General features: G+C 37.1%; 2 protein-coding genes across 5 annotated transcripts in view; one reads left to right on the top strand and one right to left on the bottom strand.

Annotated features, from left to right (window-relative positions):
• Positions 1-835: 835 nt before the first annotated feature.
• LOC306867357 (tyrosine-protein phosphatase non-receptor type 5-like) lies at positions 836-17,968 on the bottom strand. The gene is made up of 15 exons (XM_079412967.1): positions 17,534-17,968; positions 15,513-15,627; positions 15,355-15,420; positions 12,222-12,420; positions 9,930-10,040; positions 9,776-9,853; positions 9,346-9,584; positions 7,279-7,465; positions 7,109-7,193; positions 6,919-7,001; positions 6,415-6,552; positions 5,859-5,969; positions 4,162-4,322; positions 3,964-4,077; positions 836-2,934 (listed from the first exon to the last, which is right to left on the bottom strand). The coding sequence occupies exons 4-15, from the start codon at positions 12,387-12,389 to the stop codon at positions 2,841-2,843; spliced, it is 1,569 nt and encodes a 522-aa protein (XP_079269093.1). The 5' UTR covers positions 12,390-12,420; positions 15,355-15,420; positions 15,513-15,627; positions 17,534-17,968; the 3' UTR covers positions 836-2,840.
• A 2,864-nt stretch (positions 17,969-20,832) lies between these two features.
• The window catches only part of LOC306875452 (receptor-type tyrosine-protein phosphatase eta-like), a 33,677-nt gene continuing 29,584 nt past the window's right edge, over positions 20,833-24,925 (top strand). For 2 of the 4 annotated variants that reach the window (XR_013784746.1, XM_079426021.1), the window contains exon 1: positions 20,833-21,079. Coding sequence is in view for 2 of the 4 variants with exons in the window: in XM_079426021.1 (XP_079282147.1) it covers positions 20,987-21,079 (93 nt within the window). In the remaining 2 variants the exon portion in view is untranslated. Of the gene's footprint in view, positions 21,080-23,001; positions 23,245-24,925 lie in introns of those variants that run through there. The other 2 variants (XR_013784747.1, XM_079426022.1) reach the window with 1 other exon arrangement.

Below are 24,925 nucleotides of genomic sequence, written 5' to 3'. Positions count from 1 at the left end.
CTACAGTCAAGCATTGTGGTCTGGGGCTGCATGAGTGCTGCCGGCACTGGGGAGCTACAGTTCATTGAGGGAACCATGAATGCCAACATGTACTTTGACCTACTGAAGCAGAGACTGGGCTGCAAGGCAGTATTCCAACATGATAACGATCCCAAACACACCTCCAAGACGACCACTGCCTTGCTAAAGAAGCAGAGGGTAAAGGTGATGGACTGGCCAAGCATGTCTCCAGACCTAAACCCTATTGAGCATCTGTGGGGCATCCTCAAACAGAAGGTGGAGGAGCGCAAGGTCTCTAACATCCACCAGCTCCGTGATGTTGTCATGGAGGAGTGGAAGAGGACTCCAGTGGCAACCTGTGAAGCTCTGGTGAACTCCATGCCCAAGAGGGTTAAGGCAGTGCTGGAAAATAATGGTGGCCACACAAAATATTGACACTTTGGGCCCAATGTGGACATTTTCACTTAGGGGTGTACTCACTTTTGTGGCCAGCGGTTTAGACAGTCTGTTTGTTGAGTTATTTTGAGGGGACAGCAAATTTACACTGTTATACAAGCTGTACTTTAAGCTACTATAAGCTCACTACTTTACATTGTAGCAAAGTGTCATTTCTTCAGTATTGTCACATGAAAGGATATAACAAAATATTTACAAAGATGTGAGGGGTGTACTCACTTCTGTGAGATACTGTGTGTGTACACACATATATGTATATATATATATATATATATATATATATATATTCATACACACTATGAAAAGGAGGCATACAGTGCCATAAAATAATATACTAACATGCATGTACGAAAATATAACAAACTGATCAAGAAAGGTTGTGTAAGTCAGAGAACAGGTTTTACAGTGGGAATTCAGATTTTTCACTTTAAAAATATATAAATGCTGGTTTCATACATGTACACAATTCCACATGTTTGTGTTAAAACTTCAGTTTTCAAAGTTTGTAAATACAGAATTCAGAATGTTCAGGTTTTGCGGTATTGACCAATCACTACAGTCTTTGGCAGTGTAATAACAGCACAAAAACAGAGACAAAACTCTTTCAATAAACAGGACTAATATGCCAGTTCATTAAAAACAAATAATAAAATTCAATTACTCAGTACCAACCAAAACACGAAAGCAGTTCTGCAATAATAAAAAGACTATAACAGCAGCGATTAAAGCACGTGAATGAAAGTCATTCTCATTTCTGGCAAACTATCATGAGGCCTTGAACTAACAATTACAACACTCACAAAAAAAGTACAATCTCTTGTGTAACAAGGAGGTGTTTTCAAGCTTCTGTAAACCTCCTAATTTCAGCTCAGAGCTGCCTGGAAGGAAACATCATTTTGAGGACATATGACTAGCTCGGGAACGACTGGAGACAATAAGGGTGGTAGCAGTACTGTCTAAAGAAATTCAGAGGAGAGCTTGCATTGGTACTTCCAGCTGGATCACATGAGTCCGTCGGACTGAAGATGCTTATTCCAACATCAGACACTCTGCTGTACCAGAAGCTTTCGCATATAATCACACGCAGATGTCTGCTTCTAATTTAAACATTTCCTTGCTCATAATTAAAAAGAAGTTTAAAATGTACTTGCTCATGCAAACTGCAAGTCTCAGCAAAGCTGTACGAGCTGCCAACTCGGGCAAATACTGATTATACATCTTAACTAATCAGATACGCAGACCCACATATAAACAATGTTAAATGTAAGCAGAGTATAACAAGCTCAGAAAATAAACAAATTAGCAAAAAACATCACAACTATATATGTCCCATTGTCATGATTTCTGCTATTGATACAAGCTGTGATTTACAAATTTAACATTAGTTGGATACAGTGTTTCGGCATTTTGATACATAAAACCTTGAGGTGCAGCATCAATGCTTTTTAGAGTCCAACTAAAATGTTTTACACGATATAGCGTCCGACAACACGCAAATCGAGAAGGCAAAGATTTGCTGAGGGAAAATGTGTCAGTCTCTGTCCCTCTCTCAGCCTTACCGAATGAGAAGATGACAGGCTGTAACACCACATTGCCTTTAGCTCTGCCCGACAACATTTACACACAACCATACAGACCCCAGAACGAACAGAGACACATATTAAGGCCATTTTGTATTAAATGTGGTAGGCTAACCTCTTCTAGAGACCAACCACATATCCGGAGTTAAAGTCTGATAATCATTGAACATGTAGTAAACAGTACCTCTCGCTCCCCTTCTGTTTCTGCGACACACACATACATACTGATGTTCAGATTGCCAAGAGGTTGATCTTTCAACATGTAAGACCCAAATGTACATGCACACTTTACTACAAATCTCATCTTAACACTGAGTTATAAATCCTGTAAAAATGTCTTAGCAGTAAAAGGAAAATTGCTGTATTTGTAGGCTCAGAAATTGAGGAGGTCCCTAAACCTAATGTTAATATACTTCATAAATGGAGGCCTTGGTGTCTGCTTGTTATTGTGTTCATACCACTGCGTATGAAGTATGCACGCATTCAAACATTGTCGCGCTTGAGCACTGATGGTCTGCTGAGCATTATTATGTGGGCAGTACTTGTGCATGACATAACTGACCGCTTTATGTTACTGTTATGGTAAAGAAAAAAGACAAAGTATATTTAATAACTGATTGGTGGGAATTAGGTATTGGAGATTGGACTCAGCTTAAATCTAATATTGGGTCTGCTCCTAAAACTTCTGTTGTGTTTGAAGACATGAGACTTGAGGTACTGAGGGTCAGTCCCTGGCCCATGTGTTCGGATGAAGGTCAACTGCTCTGTGAGGAGTGGTGTGAAGGTTGTGCGCTCATGGAGGCTTTACTCTTCTGAGGTCTCCCGAAGCTGTCTTTCATACAGGCTGAGTACATGATGAACAAACTGATACTGCTCCGCTGTCTGGATCATGCCGCCTCTGAAATCACAGCAACAACAACAACAACATGAGACCAACTGTTAATGTACTTAAAAGGATAGTTCACCCAAAAATGAAAATTCTGTCATTAATTACTCGTCATCATGTTGTTCCAAACCTGTGAGACCTTCGTTCCTCTTTGGAACACAAATTAAGATTTTTGATGAAATCTGAGAGCTTTCTGACCCTGAATAGACAGCAATGTAACTACCGTGTTCAAGGCCCAGAAACATACTGTAGTAGGAAGGGACATTGTTAAAAACTCCATGTGACATCAGTGGTTCAACCTTAATTTTATGAAGCTACGAGAATACTTTTTCTGAGCAAAGTAAATAAAAATTACTTTATTTAACAATTCTTCTCTTCCGTGTCAATCTCCACCACCATTCATGAGAGTACCACGACACGTGTGTGATGCTGCTGACGCAGAAGCCAGAGTTCCAACTTAAACCTGGATGCACTACAGCTTTTTTGCAAGCAGAGGAATGCATGCGCATGTGTTGTGGTACTGTTGTGAACGCACGTCGAAGTCTAGCATGGAAGAGAAGTAATTGTTGAATAAAGTTGTTGTTTTTATTTTCTTTGTGCACAAAAAGTATTCTCATAGCTTCATAAAATTACGGTTGAACTAATATCACATGGACTATTTTATCAGTGTCTTGCTACCTTTCTGGGCCTTGAACGTGGCAGTTACATTGGTGTCTATGCAGGGTCAGAAAGCAAAAATATCTTCATTTATGTCCCAAAGATGAACAGTCTTATGGGTTTGGATAGACATGATGAGGGTGAGTAATTAATGACAGAATTTTCATTTTTGGGTGAACTATCCCTTTAATAGCATCTAGCAATCCAACTTGGCACTTAACAATAGCCTAATGTAACACCAACAGGTCTTGCGAGGATTTTTCTCCATGACTTCAGGTTGTCCCGGATACCACTGAGGCCAATCAGCTAACATTTATTCTGCTGCTGTCTCAACCCAAACTGACACTTGTGTTTCAAAGGATGCACAGTGTATCTATATTTTACCTGTCCAAGCGTAGCTGGCTAGTAGTCTTCAGAATGTCAACCACCCCTTCATTGCTTAGCTCTTGGCACAATATAGAGGTAGCAATGAAACAGCCAGTGCGTCCAATCCCTGCACTAAGAGTAGAGAAAACAGTGTTTAAATATATTACCTTTATATTTTTCCTGTCACTTTAACAACTTTTTTGAAAAGTGTGTTACCTGCAGTGGACAATGACAGGGCCACTGTTGGGCGGAGCCTGTTTCCTCGCTTCCTCCACTTCCCTAACCAACTCCAAAAGAGGAGGGGCCTTGTCTGGAGTTTTCTGATCTGGCCAGGATGTGTACCAGTACTGTCTGAGAGTGCGCTCTTCACCCTCACTCTACACACACAAACATTTGCAGTTGAGTAAAGCCGGGTTCACTCTACAAAACTGACCATTTGATTTGGGCATCTGAGAAAAATCCTACAAGATTCCTCTTATTCAAGTCAAAAGCTGTAGCCTTTGATCACTAGTTTAACATGTGTGCTGAAAGCCGATGAGTGACCATTGTAATCTGATGAAATTCTGTCGGAGGGTTTGAGGTTCTGTCACAGTCCTGCAGTATGGCTTCTCCTGTGACAACTGTGAAATCAAGAACCTTTAGGAGTACAGAAAAAAAAAAAAACTTTGCACCATACACATCACCGTCACAAAGCGTGTCATGGATTGACAATGTAAATCCTATGTCTATGCTCATTTTCAATGAGACAAGCAACAATTGTAAAGCACTCATAAATCAAACAGTGTGTGCCCCGCTTAACACACATGTATAGACAGGAGCGTTTCTAGCCTTCATCAGTACTGGGGTTCTGTTCAAATGCATTAACTGAATCAAGAACAATTTCAGATCTTTTTGCAAACCCATTTGACTGATCAATAATGATTCACAAATGTCTAGTTCTGATTCCAAATAACTGAGAGAGAAGACACATAAACATGATTGTTGAAATATTATCAGGAAAAATGATTATCAGGTTGGTAATCTCTGACCTTATATATACTACATACCAAATTATGCCCATACTAACACATACTGTATACACATTCTTTGATATATCTCTTTAAGATATCTTACACAGATTTTGTGATTAACTATATTTACTTCAATTATGTGAAACACTGCATTGCTAAGAATATTTGTTGCCATGACAGCCATGCCTCCAGAGGAAACAGTAGAAAACAGAAGCAAAAAGATTTTGCGCTCAACCTGGACCTTTCAGTCCTTCTCATCTTTCTAGTCTTTCACACAAACTTCTTGAAGGAAAGACTCTTCTGTAAATATTAGTCTTGTCTTCATTAGTTATACTGTATTGTAATGTCTACATGAAACTAAATAAAGTAATTGTATTTGACAAGTAGAAATTACTTTTTAAAAAGTGATGGCTTTTAAAAACAGCACATAATATGCAATCTCAGATTTCACTTTTTTGGTCTCTGAATTCTAGTTTAAAAGAGGATGCGAAATATGATACAGTCAGTTCAATGTTGCTGCAATGTTGTAATGCAATATTAACCTATAGGTGGCACTGTCACCAAACTGCTCGGGTACCCTCAGGGCACAGTCACAATGAGATATGCCACATTTTGTTTCAATAGACCAAAACATTTCCATTACAAGCCTTCCTGTACTCAGCTTTTGGCAGAACACTGAAATGTGTCAAAATTCTATTCTTTCAGTTAGTATCATTTGGTAAAAATATAACAGACAAAATTAAATAAATTAATACATTAAGATTCCTTTAGTTAATAATTTGCATATAAAACACTAGAAATACAAGTCAACATCCTAGGCATAATCACATGAACACACACACACACACACACACACACACACACACACACACACACACACACACACTCAAACACAAAACAAACCTTCACAGTGAAAATCCTTAGACTGTAGTCATCTGCCTGGATGACCTGTTTGACAGTGATCTCGATATCTTCACAGATGACACTGTCCTCTGGCCAGTATTCTGTGCATTTCTGTGGGATACACACAAAAATGTCTTATTTGATTTATATATTATATGTGTTTTATTCAGTCCAGCAAAGCCCATTTTAAACCATTCAGATAATTCCATTCATGATTTCTGATAACTTACTGGAATTCACCTAAATATTTCAAGGTATGTAGAGTCAAAATCACCTAAACCCTGGTGTCTGACTTCTGCAAAATACCTAAAGTTACAAATTAACATTTGAGAATATGATAGTTTGATGTTCAGCCTGAGTTTGTGCTAAGTATTGAATAGTGACAGGACTAGGGGTTGCACAAGAAGAACTATTTAGTGTTAATTCAAGTTTGCATAAGCCTGATAATTAAGGAGAGAATACATATTAATTATTAAAATATCTCAAAGATGTTTAATTGCTCAGCATGAAAGAATGATTCCTCCCAATCATGTGATATGTGTGGATATATAAAGACCTCATTTTTTTCTTCAATGTTGGTGATCATGACAATAATGGGACAGCGCTCCTGCCAAACCATCCTCCAGAAATCCCCCACTGTGTTTACAGTTGGACCCTGTGTGGCAATGTAAGCCTTTTCTTTCCCTCCGTAGCCCTAAAGAAAAAAGTTTGAAAGAAAGAAAGGCCTTAACTTTTCAGCCTATAACATTTCTATGTGATCAGAAATACTGCACACACCAGCAAAAACACATCAAATTATTATTTTTCAAACATTATACAGTCTCCTCATAATTTGTGATCTTAGAATAAATCATAAAAGCTATGACATAGGGCTCATACAGAAATATTACAAACATGAAACAATTTTTGGACAATGCTAAATGATTCTACAACTCTACAAAGATTTGGTTGTTTCATCACAAACTAATTTATTAAGTTTATTAAAAATGAACACATCACAGCTTACATACTTTATCAACAAGCAAAACAAAATTTTCATTTGATACGAACACATACTCACCTTCAAATAATTAGCGTTGATGTAGGTGCTGAGGAAATCACCTTCCTCCTCTTTTGCTTTTAAGCAAACTCTGCTATGTGTGTCTGCAATACAGTTAAGATCTTACAAATTCAAAGACATGCCAATATCATCATTAACAAACCTCGCCATCCATTTCCACACTTTACTATATGCAGAGTATTATACACACTTGGTAGTATGGTTTTGTAGCGATTCTTCCTCACCACGCCAGGAAAATTGTATTCTTTAGGGTCCACGAAGTTCATGGGTGTTTCCTGTTCCCACCAGAATCACAAGATGCTGTCATGTTACGATCACTGTTTTATATTGCACGTGGATGTTACTGTGAGTGATACTCACATAGAACTCGGCCTGCAGTACAGCGTCGTCCAGTGCGCGCTTGTGCAGCTGCTCGGGGGTGAGCAGGTTGGAAGCGTTCTGCAGGTATTCCTGTGTGCTCTGCTCTCTAGGGGACAGCAGCGCTCCATAGGGCTCTGTAGTACCAGGGGTGCACATGTCCAACGTCAGCGACACGTTAGAACCTCTCCTGAAAATCACAACAGAGTTTGTGTGACAATGTAATTTGAATATACAATGTAAATTCAGATGCATTCAGAGTTGTTCAAGGTCTAAAGCCTTTTTCAGGTTCTTTATAAAAACTTAAAATTAGTAAAATTAGTGTGAACGGGTCACGACTACTTTGACTACTTTTCTTTTTTAAAGTAGTTTCTGATTTATGAACCTTAGGATATGAAATTCTGAATACATGAAAAGGGAATTCATCTGTGTTAAAATATTTATTTAAAGTTGCCTTTAAATATTAAACAATTGCTTTTCCATGTTTAATTATGACACAAGTGGATAGCCTTTCCACCATCACCACTTTTGTATTTATGATTCTTTCCTCATTAAAATATTCAGCACACTGTCACATTAAACGCTGAACCATCACAAGAATATTCTAAAAGCAAACAACAAAAAATTATTTATAGAATGTAACAGGGCAGGACTGGGACATAAAATCAGCCCATTTTTGGTCCCAGCAGCCCACCTGTACAATATTATAATAGAGGTGGGCCATTTTACATAAATGTATAATCTCATAAGAGCACCTGGAGATTTGGTTTGGTTCTCACACTACACATAATGTGACCCATTAAATATAACTAAAAAAAGATGAATAATAGAGATGATAATATTATTGTACTTCACTTATTTAGTTGTATATATATATATATATATATATATATATATATATATATATATATATATATTATGCGTGTGCGATATATATTGTCTGCGATAATATCGTAATTGTTGTTTTAACGATGTGCCACTTCAGATGCAGCTTCTGTGTTGATTTCATTTGCTTGGTAACAGCCCAAATGTCTTCTAATTCACTGATTGAATGTAAAAATTTGACTCAAAAGATAATGGACACTTTTAGAAAAAATGGCTATACAGGTAAAAATAACTATAAAATGTAAAAATCTGTTTAAACTTATTGGAAAAGATTCATTTCTATCAGTGTGAACTGACCACCACACAGAATATGAAGAATATTAAAAACTTTAGGAGTCAACTGTCCACGGCCGTGCTTAAGATACAAGCACAATAACACACTAAGCAAAATATCGTCTAATTATCGTTATCGGTGAAATCCCAGAAAATATCTACATATAATTTTTTGTCAATATCGCACACCCATTACATATATATATATAAAGAAAAAAATTGCAAATGGTGTGTGTGTGTATATATATTTTTTCTTTAAGCAAGACAAGAAAGAAAGAAAGAGTACGTAAACATGATGTTTATTTGCTCTATTACACGCTGAACTGGCCTTAAAAAATCTGTAGCCATTAGAAATTAGAGGCAACCACTGAATCACAATCCAAAGATGCATGGGCAGTTATTTTTTATATAAATTAGGTTGTACAATTTCAAGATTTCAAGCAAACAGAATGGTCTGACTTCAGCTTTGTGAAGATATGCTAAAAATGCAAATTTACTCTCTGACAGCAGGTGGAGCTTATGGAACAGCAGTGATAAAACGTTATCTTGGTTACAGCGGTAAACAAAGCAACTGTGCTTATAAAGACATAAGATGAAAAGAAAATGCCTTCAAAACTTTTCTGAAGACAGTCTGTTAACAAAGACCAGAGTCGGGACACGAGAATAGATGCGATAGCAAAGAAAATTCTGTAGAGGCACAGCGAGCTCACTTTTCGCCAAGCTCAAAATGTGTGGGGGTTTATTTGAATGTATCAGTGAAGGGAACTGACTGTCTTTTATCATACTTTCACATAGCTGAAAAAAAAACATTGTATTTGACCAAAGTGTGCCGAAAATGCCTGGTATTTCAGATTGCCAATCCAGCAATGTAATGTACATCAAATGCAAAACATATAGATGTGATTTTCTTACCTTTCCTGCAAACCCACAGTTTTGACAGTGAGAGTGACAGGGTCAGCTTCGGTCTTCATGTCCATAAAGCAGTCAAACACGGGCGTCTCCGGAACAGCATCCAGCTCGTAGAAATCCTCCTGTTTAGCATCTGTCCATTCTGAATATGTAAAGGAGGGCTGCCTGCTCATGGACTGACGGCGGTCGTCAGGGAAGCAAGATGGGTTGCCAGGCACCAGGGTTTTAATGCAGAACAGCGTCTGTTGTGACAGCAAGTGGGAGGAGAAAGGAAGGTTCAAGCTTTACACAAAGGAACGATGCATGCTCGTTTTCAAATCAGCTGCAGCAAGACTATATATGGAGCACATGCTCTAGTGCACTTATACAAGTTATTGTTTAAATAGGTGAAACTAAATCTCTAAAAAGGCAACACCATAAAGAAAGTACTCACTCCAGTACCAAGGATGACTACACCTAAAAAGAGTGTGGCTATGAGGGGCAAAAAGCTTTCCACCCTCCATATCTCCATCTGCAGACAATGAACGACATATGATGTAAAATTCTCTGTCACATCAGAGAAGATATTTCAGTTCTAGCTCCATCACCTGTTGATCATAGGCATCACTGGTGGAGAGAAGGTACTGAAGGAGATCCAAAACTTTATGTGCTGCTGGAAAAGCTCTGTATCCATTCAGCATGTAAAGGACCCACAAACCCTGAACACATCAACAAAACACACTTACTATACACAAACCCTGCAAAACACAGCAGTGACTTACATATCAACAACTAGGGGAGGCAAAGAAAGATATGAGACATTGGATATGAATTATTAATTGTGTTTTGGCATTTGCCACAAGCTTAATTTCAAATTAGTAGATGATTATTTTTTGCAAATAGACTACCGTTCAAAAGTTTAGGATTGCCAATATTTTTTTGTATTGTTTTTGAAAGAAGTGTCTTGTGTTCATGGCTTCATTTATATCAAATAGTAAAAATAGTAATATTGTGAAATATTATTACAATTTAAAATAAATGTTTTCTATTTTCATGTTTTTTTAAATGTAATTTATCCCTGTGATGGCAAAGCTGAATTTTCAGCAGCCATTACTCCAGTTTTCAGTAGTGGTCGACCAATATTGTTTTTTGACAGCCGATGCCGATATCTTGGAAAGCAGGGTGGCCGATGGCCGATATAATTTTATTTATTTTAATTAATTAATTTAAGAAATTTGAAATCATTTGAAAATGGATTCAAAAATAAATGTGTAAAATAAACATACTTGTACTTCAGATGACAAAGTATTTTTCACAAATAAATAAATTTTTAATAAAAATATACTTAAAAAGGAAGTAAACACTGTAACCAACAGGGCACACCGTTTGTGTGCATTGGGAATCATATTTTTTCGAATAAAGCCAAGGTAACACTCATTTTACATACAGCACACAGTAAAATGATATGAATATGACAGTGGGCAAATGCATAAAGCACAGCATAATTTTAAATCACGATTTTAACGATTTTATCGCGCTGAACTCTCCTACTGTCCGCATTCAATTCGCACGGACCGACCATCTCGTAGAGAACACGAGATCATGCAGGATACAAATGCACACTTTATAAGATCTCACAGCTGAATTCGACTAAGTTTGCAAGGCTTGTGAAATAAAATGTTCATTAGACATTAAAAAATTTGTTTAAATGATATAAATGCGTATTTGCTAAATGCTGACGGCAAGAGAAAGTATTATAATGTTTGCCTTTCTATTACTAATAATATCAAAGCAATCGTTATAATACTCTTTTGGATACATTTTAATTCCGTTGTTTAACAGTTCTATCTGATCATTAGACTTCTTTCCGACAGAACGTTGACAGTGAACAAGAGGAAGTATGTGAGCACTGTGTGCTCAGACGCTGCCGTTCTCAGCGCCGTCAAAATAAAAGTCCTGCGTCGAACACATCAGCCAAACAGAAAAACTTATCGGCCGATGCCAATATTTGAAAAAATGCCAAATATCGGCCTTGGCGATATATCGGGCGACCACTAGTCTTCAGTGTCACACAATCCTTCAGAAATCATTCAAATATGCTGAATTTCTGCTCAAAAACAGTTGTGAAAACAGTTGTACTGCAAACATTACTTACAGCTTTTATGTGTAATGCATTATAAAAGTAGTTTTGAAACATTAATTATGCCTTGTAAAGCACCTTATAATGCATTGTACAGTCTCATGAATAGTTATAACCACAGTTAATACAAATATAACACCTATCAATTCATTGATAGGATTCTTTGATGAATAGAAAGTTCAAAAGAACACAGTTTATTTGAAATTGAATCCTTTGTAACATTAAATGGTTTTATTATCACTTCTGATCAAGTCAATGCATCCTTCCTGAATAGAATATTAAAAGTATAAAAGGTACTGACCCCAAATTTTTGAACAGTAGTTTATGTGTATATATAAGTCTTGCACAGCTGTTTGCCAGTTTGTCAGACAGGAAGGCATGCGGTGCAGTTATTGACTATAGGGTCAATCACAGCAGACCCCGGAACAGCCTGTTTTTCTATACTTATATGCACAAACACATTCAAACATAGAGACATACAAGCACACAGATTTTGTGTGACAAAAACCATGACATGACAAAAACCGCTATTATAAAATTAAAACATTCTTGATTTCATTATTTGGCTACACAACAAAATGATCAACTGCTTAATTACAGCTAAAAGCCAAATTTGCCACTTATAGACAAAACCAGAACATAGGCATAACTGAAACACACTCGCACAAACAGCAATAAAAATCAATGAATAGTTCATGTTGTGCACATCTGCATAAAGTGTGATATGTACGAATTATTTGAGAAATGTGCATAAACTCACTGTGAGTTGAGACAGTGTGTACAGCAGGAGGAAAGCACCAGCTGTAACACTTGCTTTCAATACTCTTTCCCATAGAGCAACCCCAACCTCTGGCAGGGGATCGTGGGTAAGTGGGGTGGCACTCTCCTTCTCTTTGTGTGCGTCCTCTCCAACGGGGGCTTCTGCCATGCTGCTCTTGAAACGTCCTGTCTTTAAACAGCTGAAACAGACCCAGAAAACCATGTTCTCTACTAGAGACAGAAGAGACCCAGCAAAAACAAAATGAACAGCTAATTTAATGCAAACAGGAGCAAGCAGCAATACAGCTGAATGTAATCACAGAGTAGTACACTACAGCTTATGCAGTAGTCTCATAATTCATGGCATTGCTGTGGGAGGAATGACACATTTAGAGGTGGACTATGCAAATGAGACAGTGCTGCGGACATAACGCTAACACGGGGTGTTATGCCATATACAGTGTGAACAGCACTGTCTTATCACAAGATCCATAATGATTAGCATTAAGAAAAGATTTGAAGGTTGAACAGCAGTGAGTAATGGTATTCTAATTACATTACATTCACCATCTAATTTTGCTTGACTACTGTTAGTCTTCAGCTTTATTTTTTGTTCATTAAACATAACCCATTGACCATATGGAATCATATTCATTTGTTGGGTTTCAAAGCATGTTAAGGAACGAGCTGAAGTCAGCTCATTAAAACCTGAAATATTTTCATATCATTTGAGAGTTACTGCTGATCAAATTTTTATCACTTTCTTTCTTTTTTTCATATCAGAAATGCTTATGACACACTGTGTTTAATATTTAAACACTTCACTCTGCACTGATAATGACTATCGCTTTTCAAAAATTAAAGGTGTACAATATCACTGCTTTGTCAAAGTTAAAGCAGAGATTCAACCATGAATAAACCAGCCAATATAATTTTGTTACATCCATGATCCACAAATCCATGCAAAAAGGAAAATGGAACCCAGTAATCAATTCACTGGTCAAAGGCTTTGTTGGAATATTGTATAGATACTACATTAAATTTAAAAAGTAAATGTAAAATATTAGTTAATTTAGAAAAATATCAATTTTTCAGTTTTCTTTGGTCATTGGTGTTTAGACTCTAGACTAGAGAATAACTATATCTGCTAGTAAATCTACTCTATATAGTTGTATTAAAAAAAATTAAAATGAATGAATTGTTATAAGCCATGTGTTGATTTTGATGTACATTAATCTTCATCCTAAACAGTGACCATTTGAATTGATAAAATATTATAAAGCTTTTATATAATTCATGTAATTCATGTACTGTGTGTAAAAGCAAAAAGTCAGACAGAGAAGCCTGTGTGTCACCTTTAGTGCAGAGTCAACATTCAGTGCAGGAGTGGATCACTCTGATCAATACTCCAGCTCCACACACACACACACACACAAACACTGAGGCTGCATTTACAATAAAAACAGTCACTTCAGCAACAAACACACCCGTCCCCCTTTCTTTCACTCCTTTATATCTCTCTGACCCTCATCTCATCTTATCTCATCACTTCTCTTCTCTGGATTTCTCCTTTTCTCTCTTCTTTTCCCTATTTCTTTCTGCTTTCATCTTTCTTTAATGTTTACCCCTCTCTCTTCATACCTCTGACTCTGTCCCTCATCTGCGAATGGTTTTCTTCCATCCATTTGACCTTTATCCATTTTACCTCCCCCTTCTTCTTTTACCTCTATTCTCTGATGAATATTATTAATTTATTTATTCCTGTACTCTATTCATGCTGCAGCTGGATGCTCTTGAATTATCAGAATGAGCTATAAAGAGAAGAGATCGCTGTGTTGAAGGATACACGTGCACACACACACTCATGCAAGTACACACCCTTCACAGATTGTCTTTCATCAAACCTAAGCATAATCATCTCATGCCACTTGCTCAATCAGCATTCAAACCCCAGCCACAAACTGTATAACAGAGAGAGATGAAGAAAAAAAGCCTTTGCAGGCAGGTATCTGAATAAAACAGAGGATGAAATGGGCCATGAACTAAATATTTAGTGAGGAAAACGACACTTTTTTTTTTTTTTAAATGATCTGATAGCATCGGTGTCCTCTACTCTCCACAAAGAATTCAATAGTAACTCAGTAAAAGTGTTTTTAATCACATATGATAAGCCTGAATGCTTTCATTTATTCTCACGTAATTGTGTCTTTATTTTTAGAGACGTAAAACATCAGAATTTAAAGTTACAACCAGTACTCATTTGTCAGTGACAACTATTATTTAAAGTTTGAAATCAGTAAGATTTTTTTTCATGTTTCTGAAAGAAGTCTCTTATGGCCAAGCTGCTTTTATTTGATCAAAAATACTGTAAAACACTAATATTGTGAAATACTGTTACAATTTAATATAACTGTTTTCTATTTATAATCTAATCAGTATCACTTGATCCTTCAGAAATCATAGTAGTATGCTAATTTGATGTTAATGAAACATTTATTATTAACATCAATGTTAAAAATAGTTGTGCTGCTGATTATTTTTGTAGAAACCTTGATACAATTTTTCAGCATTCTTTGATGAACAGAAAGTTCAAAACAACAGCATTTATCTGTCTTTAGTGACACTTTTGAGCAATTTAATGTAATCTTGCTGAATCAAATTATTGTTTTTTTCTTACTGACCATAAACTTCTGAATGGCAGTATATATATACAAATAATTTAAACGTATTACTGAATGAGCTGAATTAAACTTAGCTTAATTTATGTTAAGACTAATAAATAAAAAAATATGTGCTGGTCTTTTCATTTTCACAAATGTAAAACATCAGATTTTAAAATTACAACCTCAGTTCCTTTCTTAATGAACTACACTGCACATACACAATAATAATGAATTTGTTATTTAAATGAATATATTTTATTACTATTATTTATAGCTGTTTTTTATATTTAAATATATTTATAAACATATCTTAATTATTAAAAATTAACTTTTGTTAAGACAAACTAAAAACACTTGTGTGCTAGTGTTGTGTATATACAAAAGATTCATAAACCACAATCCAAAATATTCTCTCTGTGAAAAACAAAACAAAAACAGACATAATTCATAAAGAAACAATAAAGGACTTACTGTATAAAAAAGCAAAGTTAGGCTCACATGACAGTGACAAACACCTCTCTCGGGACCTAAAACAAACTAGGAGCAGTGAGAAGACAAATGAGGAAAATAGAAACTATTTGTATTGCATTAGAATGTCAATATATATAGCAGTAGATGATCATTCTTACTCATGCAGCTCTGTATGGAGCGCTACAGATGGCAATACAAGCAGAGGACACTGCGTGCCAAGTCAACCAACAGGAGTCACTGAGCAGTATTGAATAGATAGCCCTCCATGTGTGTCTATCACAGAAAAATGACAGGTGGTCAAAATATAGCAGGAGACATGATGAATCCAAGCAAGACATCCAGGAATTAAACGCAGTGTAAGCAATAGGCTAGACAAAAGGACAAAAAAAAAACAATGAAGAACTTAAGGTCTGTGGGGAACGTATCTAAAAGCCGAACACACATTCAGTCTTCTCCTCTACGAACAGTAAACAATAGCTGCAGAGGTCTGGTCTGGTGATGACGTGATCTACATTGGCATGGGGGTAACCATGGAAACAAATACACTCAGCAGCAAATGGTTTATATAGAAGCACAACCAACACCCCCCTCCACACACACACACACAGATATACACACTCTAACACCCACACACGTAGACACGCAAAGGGATCATGCAGCAGACACAATCCATAGTGGAATAAAAGTTCCCATCTGGCTCTTGCAACGTTTATAGGCATTTCCTGCCTTTGTGTTTGAAACAAATATGAAATCCATTTCTTTTTTCGCAGAGTTGAGATACAAATTCATTGTATTGAGCTCTATAAAGCTGTAATCTCTAGCCAACCCGAAACTCTACACACAAACACATATTAACCTAAACATAGACATATTCCACAGCCTCCACACTGTAAAATAAGGCAGACTCTGCATCTTACACACTATGATGAACTATAGTCTGAGATTAAAACAAAGTTAATATGTCAGCAACACTTTTAACAACAACAATGGACAGCAATAACTGTTGGCCTTTTATTTTGGATACATCAGAAGTCTGGATCCCTAAAGGAAACCTTTTTCCTCAGCAATGAATTAGCTAATGGAAATACTGATTTTTCTATGTTAATAGTTTTGATGAAAGAGAACAGAGTGCAAGAGAGAGAGAGATTACCTGCTTAACAGCAGCCCTACACTATAGGGCCGGTGTTTCATTGTGCCTACTCGTATGAGAGGATTACGCTTTATGCTGGATGAGTTAAATCAGTGTGTTTTTGTTCTGCAGACTGCACCTTTGGATTTCCATGAATGGGAGTTCCAAAAAACCCACCTCTCCGTCTCATTCTCCAACTCTGAAACGCATAGCTGATATGATTAACTGGTTGTATACATTTCAGAGAAAGACAGACAAAGACAGGGCCACAGATGGGAGAGAAAGAGCGAGAGAGGGAGCGAGATACTGAAATCATGGGCAGAGGATTATCTGGACCAGTCTCTTCATGCAATATAAATCTCATTGGCTTAATACATTGACTAAAAGCAAACCTTCCTTTCTAAAAAAATATTTCAGCACTAATAGTCACTATATTGACCCAAAGTCTGAATTATTCAAACAAATGCTCAAAAAAGCTTAAAATATAATAGTCTGACTGCAGCCCCCACACAAATAGGCAAGCACTCAGTTACACAGACACACACACATACAGGATATCAGGAGAATCTGGCTTATCTGGAGAATATCAGGCACATAGCAGAATGAGATAGTCTGTCTACACTTGTTGAATGCCATTTAAGGATCACAAATGCGTCCCATCCAATGGGTTCTGTGAAATTATCTTCTTTAACTATAAACATACTGATAAGTACATCTGTTTTTCGTCCCCATAAACACAAAGACCATTTCCTTCAATTGACCACCAGTCATTCAACTAAAGACCACCAAGTGTTTACTTGTGATAGTTTGAATGACACGTCCCAAAGGTGAGGTAGTTTTTTAAGAACGAAACAGCCAGTATAAATATGCGTACAGGCACCATACTGAAAGACCTGGCTCATTGACTCGCTTCGCTCTTCATTGATAACAACACTGCGTCGACTGAGCATCCTCAAAAACACGACGCGCGCTTCCACGGCATGAAATGGACACTGAATAATAATGCAAACCGCACCGTAGATGGCAAAATACGGATGTATACGGTCTTACCTCTCAGATGGGTGAAGGCGGTGGAAATGAGCGTGGAGATTCGCGCAGCATCATTAATATTCACATCACAGCGCTCGCGGAGACGCGCGCGGAGGAAAAGCAGGCAGCGGGAGACGCTGCAGAGCCGAGCTGCGGCCCTCCATATGAGCCCGCCTCTCTATACTGACAATCACAACGAGGAGGGTCTGAGTGCGTGCGTGGCTTAAAATACTCCGTCTCTCTCTTCCGAGTATATTTTTGTTTCTTGAGATCCCTTTTGTGTGTTTTTCAATAGGTGTTGACGTGTGACGTATTGTCTTTCGCGAGGCGGATGGTGCGATGCTTAGCTTCAGGTGGCAGCTGGAGGTGTAACCTAGGCAACGTGTCTCGGGGTAGAATGGGGTGGAGAGGGATGCGCTTTAGTGCCCTCACCTCTCTGCAGTCCCCTCAGCAATCACATTAGCAACTGCGTCATTTCCTAAAGCAAATGGAAGCACATACTGAATTTATTGCACCTCCAAAAAGAGGGTCTGTCACAGTTTGTGAATCTGACATCATGAAATGTTTTCATTCAGTTTCCGTTTCCTTTCTTTCTATTCCTTATTTCTTATTATTTTCAATGTTTTAAAATCCCAAAGTCTGCATATTCTACAAGTATCTGCTTCCCTCTAGTGGTGCTTAACTCTAGTCTGCATTGTTGATCACGTCAACAGCGCCACCCGTGGTCATCATACGCAAACGCAGCATGAGTTTTGGAGGAAAAAGTATTTTTGTTGCTTAGGTGATATTTCTTTACAGAGGTTGGTGCTACTGTTGGAGTGGTAGAAGCTGTGAGAATAAAGACAGATAGGCTGGTTATGGTTGGTATAGCTTCTGTTTCTGTGGGAGGGGTGGCATAGATACTGTCCTGAGAGAACCTAACTTTAGGCCTACGTAAATTTACAGACATACAGGTACATCTTAAAAAATTTGAATATCATGAAAAAGGTCAATATTTTTTGTCACTCATTTCAGAAAGTGAAACCCATATATTATATAGATTCATTACACAAAGTGAAATATTTCAAGTCTTTATTTCTTGAAATTTTGATGATTATGGCTTACAGATAATGAAAACCCCAAATTCAGTGTCTCAGAAAATTAGAATATTACATAAGATCAATAAAAAAAAGGATATTTTAAACATAAATGTCAGGCTTCTGAAAAGTATGTTCATTTCTATGCACTCAAAACTTGGTTGGGCCTCCTTTTGCATGATTTACTGCATCAATGCGGCGTGGCATGGAGGTAATCAGCCTGTGGCACTGCTCAGATGTAATGGAAGCCCAGATTGCTTTGATAGCGGCCTTCAGGTCATCTGCATTGTTGGGTCTTGTGTCTCTCATCTTCCTCTTGACAATAACGCATAGGTTCTCTATGGGGTTCAGGTCAGGCGAGTTTGCAGGCCAATCAAGCACAGTAACACCATGGTCATTGAACCAGCTTTTGGTGCCTTTGGCAGTGTGGGCAGGTGCCAAGTCCTGCTGGAAAATGAAATCAGCATCTCCATAAAGCTTGTCAGCAGAAGGAAGCATGAAGTGCTCTAAAATTTCCTGGAAGATGGCTGTGTTGACTGTGGACTTCAGAAAACACAGTGGACCAACACCAGCAGATGACATGGCAGCCCAAATCATCACTGACTTCAGAAACTTCACACTGGACTTCAAGCAGCTTTGATTCTGTGCCTCTCCAGTCTTCCTCCAGACTCCAGACTTTGATTTGCAAATTAAATGTAAAATGTACTTTCATCTGAAAAGAGGACTTTGGACCACTGAGCAACAGTCCAGTTCTTTTTCTCCTTAGCCCAGGTAAGATGCTTCTGACATTGTCTCTGGTTCAGAAGTGGCTTGGTAGCCCTTTTCCTGAAGACGTCTGAGCGTGGTGACTCTTGATGCACTGACTCCAGCTTCAGTCCACTCCTTGTGAAGCTCTCACAAGTGTTTGAATCAGCTTTGCCTGACAGTATTCTCAAGCTTGCGATCATCCCTGTTGCTTGTTCACCTTTTCCTATCCAAAATCTTCCTTGCAGTCAACTTTGCATTTAATATGCTTTGATACAGCACTCTGTAAACAGCCACCCCTTTCAGTAATGACCCTCTGTGACTTACCCTCTTTGTGGAGGGCGTCAATGTTCGTCTTCTGGATCATTGCCAAGTCAGCAGTCTTCCCCATTATTGTGGTTTCAAAGAACAAGAGATACCTGGAATTTATACTGTAGGGATGGTCATTAATTGAAATGTAAATATTCTAATATTTTGAGATACTGATTTTTGACTTTCATGAGCTGTAAGCTCTAATCATCAAAATTAAAACAAAAAAAACTTTTGAAATGTTTTACTTTATATGGAATGAATCTAAAATATATGAAAATTTCACTTTTTTAAATAAATTACAAGAAAAAATTAACTTTTTCATGATATTCTAATTTATTGAGATGTATCTGTACATCCTATGCTCAAGCTTAAGTTTGACTTCAAACAGCTTAATATCATTGGAAAGCAAGGATCCTCTGTTTTCAAGAACTGGTTCACTGTTTTCCTTAAATAACATTTAAAACTTTTCCAAATAATACTTAAATGGATCTCCAAACACACACTGTTATGCACTTTTTGCTGACACCATGAGTCCTCAAATTTTGCAGTGTGCTATTACTTATATAGATTTATACCTGAAAATTACATAGATGTACACTGAATGAAGGACCCGAATATCATAACTTAACTATTCTGTACCAGTAAATAATCACCCAGAACAAGCTACATCCGCTTAACAACTGAAAACAAAAAAACAACTCATACTAAAGCCAACCACTTACAATTGCTGTGGCAAGTTTTGCACCAATATTTATGTTTTGTTGTTGTTTTAAAAAAAAAAGTCAAATTTACACTTAGGCTTGAAACATATGTAATCAAACTTTTACAGACTAGTTTTAGCACTACAAATTGTCACCCATATTTTGCAAAGGAAGTTAGAGTTTACAAAAGTGTTTAGTGCTGTGATCAGTGTGGTAAAAAAAAGGCTTCTATTGTGAGCGGGGAGATAAGAGTTTCACTGTTTCATCCACCAGAGATCTGTATGTATGACCACTTCCTGTTTAGTCATTGCTTTTGCCCTACTCTTTATTGCTTTCTGTTATCCAGAAGACTGCATAATTCACTGAACAGGACTGGGATCCCCCTAAAAAAGAAAAACTGTTGCAACACAGAGAACAGTGAAACACAAAGCAGAGAAAACTGCGCCCACAAGCATGCACAATGCAACACTGTTATGGGGCTGATACCAAATCATCAAGACTGCTACTGAACTGTTCAGCTGAAACAAAAAGTAACTTACAGTTGTGGAAAAAAAGTTAGTGAATTCTTGATTTTCTGGATTTCTGCATAAATAACTCCTAATTTGATCTGATGATTGGAAGGGTCTTTGGATTGATATGTTATGAAGATTTTTTTTTTTAAATGCCTCTACAAATCATGTTTGATGACACTGCCTCTAATAACCCTGCGTGGGCTATTCAAAGACCCAAGTACTGTAAGTATGTCTACTATAGTATGTTCTTGAAACCGCTGTATTGTATGACCGAATGACACCTCAAACTTACTGGAATAGTATGGAAATGTAATCGTTCAGTCTAGTGCTTAGAAGCCGGAAATGCAAAAGTCCTAATTGACAAACAGGAAGGCTGAACTGCTGGGCTAAGTATTATGACACTAGTTCAATGAACCTTGCAACAAAACTACTGTTTAAGTTTGCAACACTGCTTATCTGACAATACTCAAACACAATGAACTAATTAAGTTTTTTGATAATGAAGATTTAAAGAACTAGTTAATAGAGATGGTTAGCAAGATATAATTTTTTAATATTTTGAAATATGTTTTGTGTGAAATGCTGTTGTTACGTGTAGTACTGGACAAGGAGCAGAAACGATTAAACAGTCTTTTAATACACAATCCAGGAACAGATACAAGGAGCCAACAGCACAACCACAAGAACTTCAAATAATAACCGACAAACTAACATTCACACGCAGGAACTTATAAAGGGGCAGATAATGAGGACCGACAGCTGAACACAATGACTAATTAGACAACACGGGGAAAACTGGTCACAAGGGAAGACACAGACATGTTACAGCTGTGAGGTGCAAATCTGTCATGGGAGGGTGCTACTGCTGCTAGTCTTGATTTCTTCAGTTACTCACAAAATTGCCACTAACAAAAAATTATTAACATTCCCCCGGTTTCACAGACAAGGGTCTCCCAAGTAGGCTCTCCAAGCCTTGTCCTAGACTAAAATGTAAGTCTGAGTTGTTTCAACTGAAATAAACTTGCACTGACTGATCTTAAAATATATCAGTGCCCAGTAGTTTTTTTTCTAAGAATGTTTATAAAAATGACTTAAATGTTACTTAAATGTTAAACCTAATTGAGCTATGGCCTAATCCTGGTTTAGTCTAAACCCTGTCTGTGAAACCGGGCCATAATGATATTGTAGCCCTGTCATTTTTCTACTCAGCAGTTAGTGGTTTAGGCTTAGGCCTAAGTCACTTAAATATCACAGAGTTCACACAGGCCAACTTTTTGACTGATGTTGATTCATTAAACCTTGTTTCATATGGCTTTGTAAGTGACTGATTATTGTGTTATTATTTGTGGTTATAAAGTTGCAGTTCCATGAAGGATTTTGACTTTGTTTGTTTGTTTGTTTTTGAGGAAGCTAATATGTAATTTAATACTGATGAATACAACAAAGGTTTTAATACAAAATAACAATTCTCAGTAACACAAACAATTGCTCTCTAATATCTTAAAATATTCTTGATAATTAATGATGTGTTAACATAATAAATATTTATACAGGAATAGTGAGCCCATTCTACTTACATATTCATATGCAGTTATTTCCATCATAACCTTCACTATGGCAACCTGTCGTTTCACTTCTTTTAAGATCCTTCATTTGCATTTTTTTTTTCTTGACCACAGTTTATATAGCGCTCTGACAGCTGGTATAACATTTCTATTTCTATTCAAACAGTAGGTTAAAGCATGGAGCTAGCAATTTTAAAGTCTTTTCTCATTCTCAGGGAATGCAGAAACTGATAAAACATATATCTGCAATTGCAATGTAAATTAAAACTTGACTAGGTTAAAGGGTTATAGAAAAAAGTTTTAAATGCATCTGAATTCTGGACAGTAAACTGATTAAAGCAAAGGTTAGCTACATAAGCACTGTTGTTATGTTCCATTTGAATGCATTTTTGAGAAGGTTCAACCTCCCTTGCCTGCTCTGACGCCTGCAACAGGATTTTAGAAAGGGTGAACGTCCGCTGGTGCTGTTATAAAAGTTAATGTCTGGTTACAGTCTGCAGCGAGGAGCGCTTGTGTCGAAGCCGAGAAAGACACCCCGGGGGCGGGGCTAATCGTTTCGTCCCGCCCCCATCACTCGGTGAAGAGAAAGAGTCAAGATGAGAAAAGTTCAGGAGCACCTGGAGTGAGCAGCATCGTATCTCAGCAGCGTGTTTACCTTGCACGATAGAAACAGCTTTTCTAGATAACAAAGTCTCTGAGAAATTAACCAAATTATGAAATGACATAAATCTTTTGGTTTGTTTTTTTGCCACTATGGGTCAACATTTTTTCCATCAAGCCAGTGTCTTCCGTGCAACTGTTTTGTTTGCTTTGCTCGTTTCGGTGAGTTCTCTTTTTTATTTTCTCAATTTTTCTTTCTTTTTTTCTCGTCTTGTAAAGTGTTAAGTGTTGATGTTTAGATTGCGTTCGTCTCCCTTTTTTAAAGCTGGTTCTTTTGCTACTAGTTTCGTGTCTCTTTTAAAATAAATCATGCTTGCTTGTATGACTGAACCTCATCAGTTTCTGAAGTTCTCTTAAGAGTTTTAACTATAATTTAACGTCGTTTTGGGACTGTTTTGTTCTACTTTTAAATATTATCACTCGATATGACGTATGTGCTGACATGCTTTTGTATGCAATAAAAAGAACAACACTGTTATCTTCAGTTTATTTCAAAGGCAAATATAGGCAAATTGACACATTTTCTCTTGGTTCATGTAAAGTTGTTAATAACTTCTGTTCCATATCCTACATACAAACTCTTCCCCAAAACTCTTGACCGCATGCACAGCTGCAGATTAGTGCACAAAAGTGATGTTAGTAAACTGATATTTCCACCTATCTACTTAATTAATATGACCGTTAAAAGACGTCTGGCATCAGCGGCTTTTTATGATTAATGTTGCATTTAGATATGTGCGACATTTTCCATTATGTTTCCCTTTAATCAGAAGTGCAACCATAGCCTAATCTATGCAAATGTCTTAGGTTCACCTCATCTCAGTTGGCTTGCGTTGGTGTGACAGATAGAGACTGGCAAGCTGACAGACAGCATGAATTTTTGGGATTGGTGTTGTTCTAATAGTGATTTATTGAATAAGTGTTCCTCTTATTTTCAATAACCTCACCCAGATACAGGATTCTGACCCCAGTTTCTCCATGTGTAGATGTGATAGTGCCATATGAAGTTATGCCTTAGTGCCATATGAAGTAGTGCCTTATGTGTTGTATAAAACCGTCGCCTTTGAAGTAGTGCATTTGTTAAACTTAACACCAATAACCTTATTAGCTGCTGCTGTAACTGGATGGAGACGTCATGGACAGTTTTGTCCAAACCTAGATAAGGCTTGTGATTTTAAGGAATGGGCTGCACTGATTCACAAGAAACCAAATGAGTAGCCCACTGCCTGATATAGAGAAAATCAGTTCTCTTCTCTCGCGCAAATGTGCGTGCCAAATGGCATTAATCCTTGATGTGAAGCAATTAACACCACCAGGAAAGTACAGTGTTTTGCATGAATGTCTCATGAAAATAATGCCCGGCCCATTTAGGAAGAATAAACTGCTGAGGGTAGTAGAGGAGAAAAGGGGAAACTGTGACGTAGAGCTGCGAGAACAAGGAAAAGAAAACGGTCTAGTTCCCCACCGTTCCCTTATTTCTAATCACTGCAGCCATCTATAGTGATAACCATTATTATGGGTGGTGTTGCTATTTGAAGAAGTATTTTCACAGAGACATTTTTTGGTCATGCACTAGGCCATTTTGGCTGTATGGATGAATAATTTTACATGCGTATTATACAAATCCTGAGGTATACACATGGATTAAAAATTAATAAATAAAAGTAGACGTAGGAGAAATATTCTATTATTGTTAATTATTTAGTGTATTAGTGAAGTTTATGCAATTTCTTTAAGTATCAAACATTTATACCCAGAATATTGAGCTGAACGTAATATTTCTCTTGATGTGATTGTCATGTTTTTCTTTTGTTTGTTTTAATATAAATACAAAAATTTTATT

The sequence above is a fragment of the Barbus barbus genome, assembly GCF_936440315.1.
Source record: "Barbus barbus genome assembly, chromosome: 1".
Taxonomy (NCBI): domain Eukaryota; kingdom Metazoa; phylum Chordata; class Actinopteri; order Cypriniformes; family Cyprinidae; genus Barbus; species Barbus barbus.
This window is presented reverse-complemented; position numbering and strand designations above follow the sequence as displayed.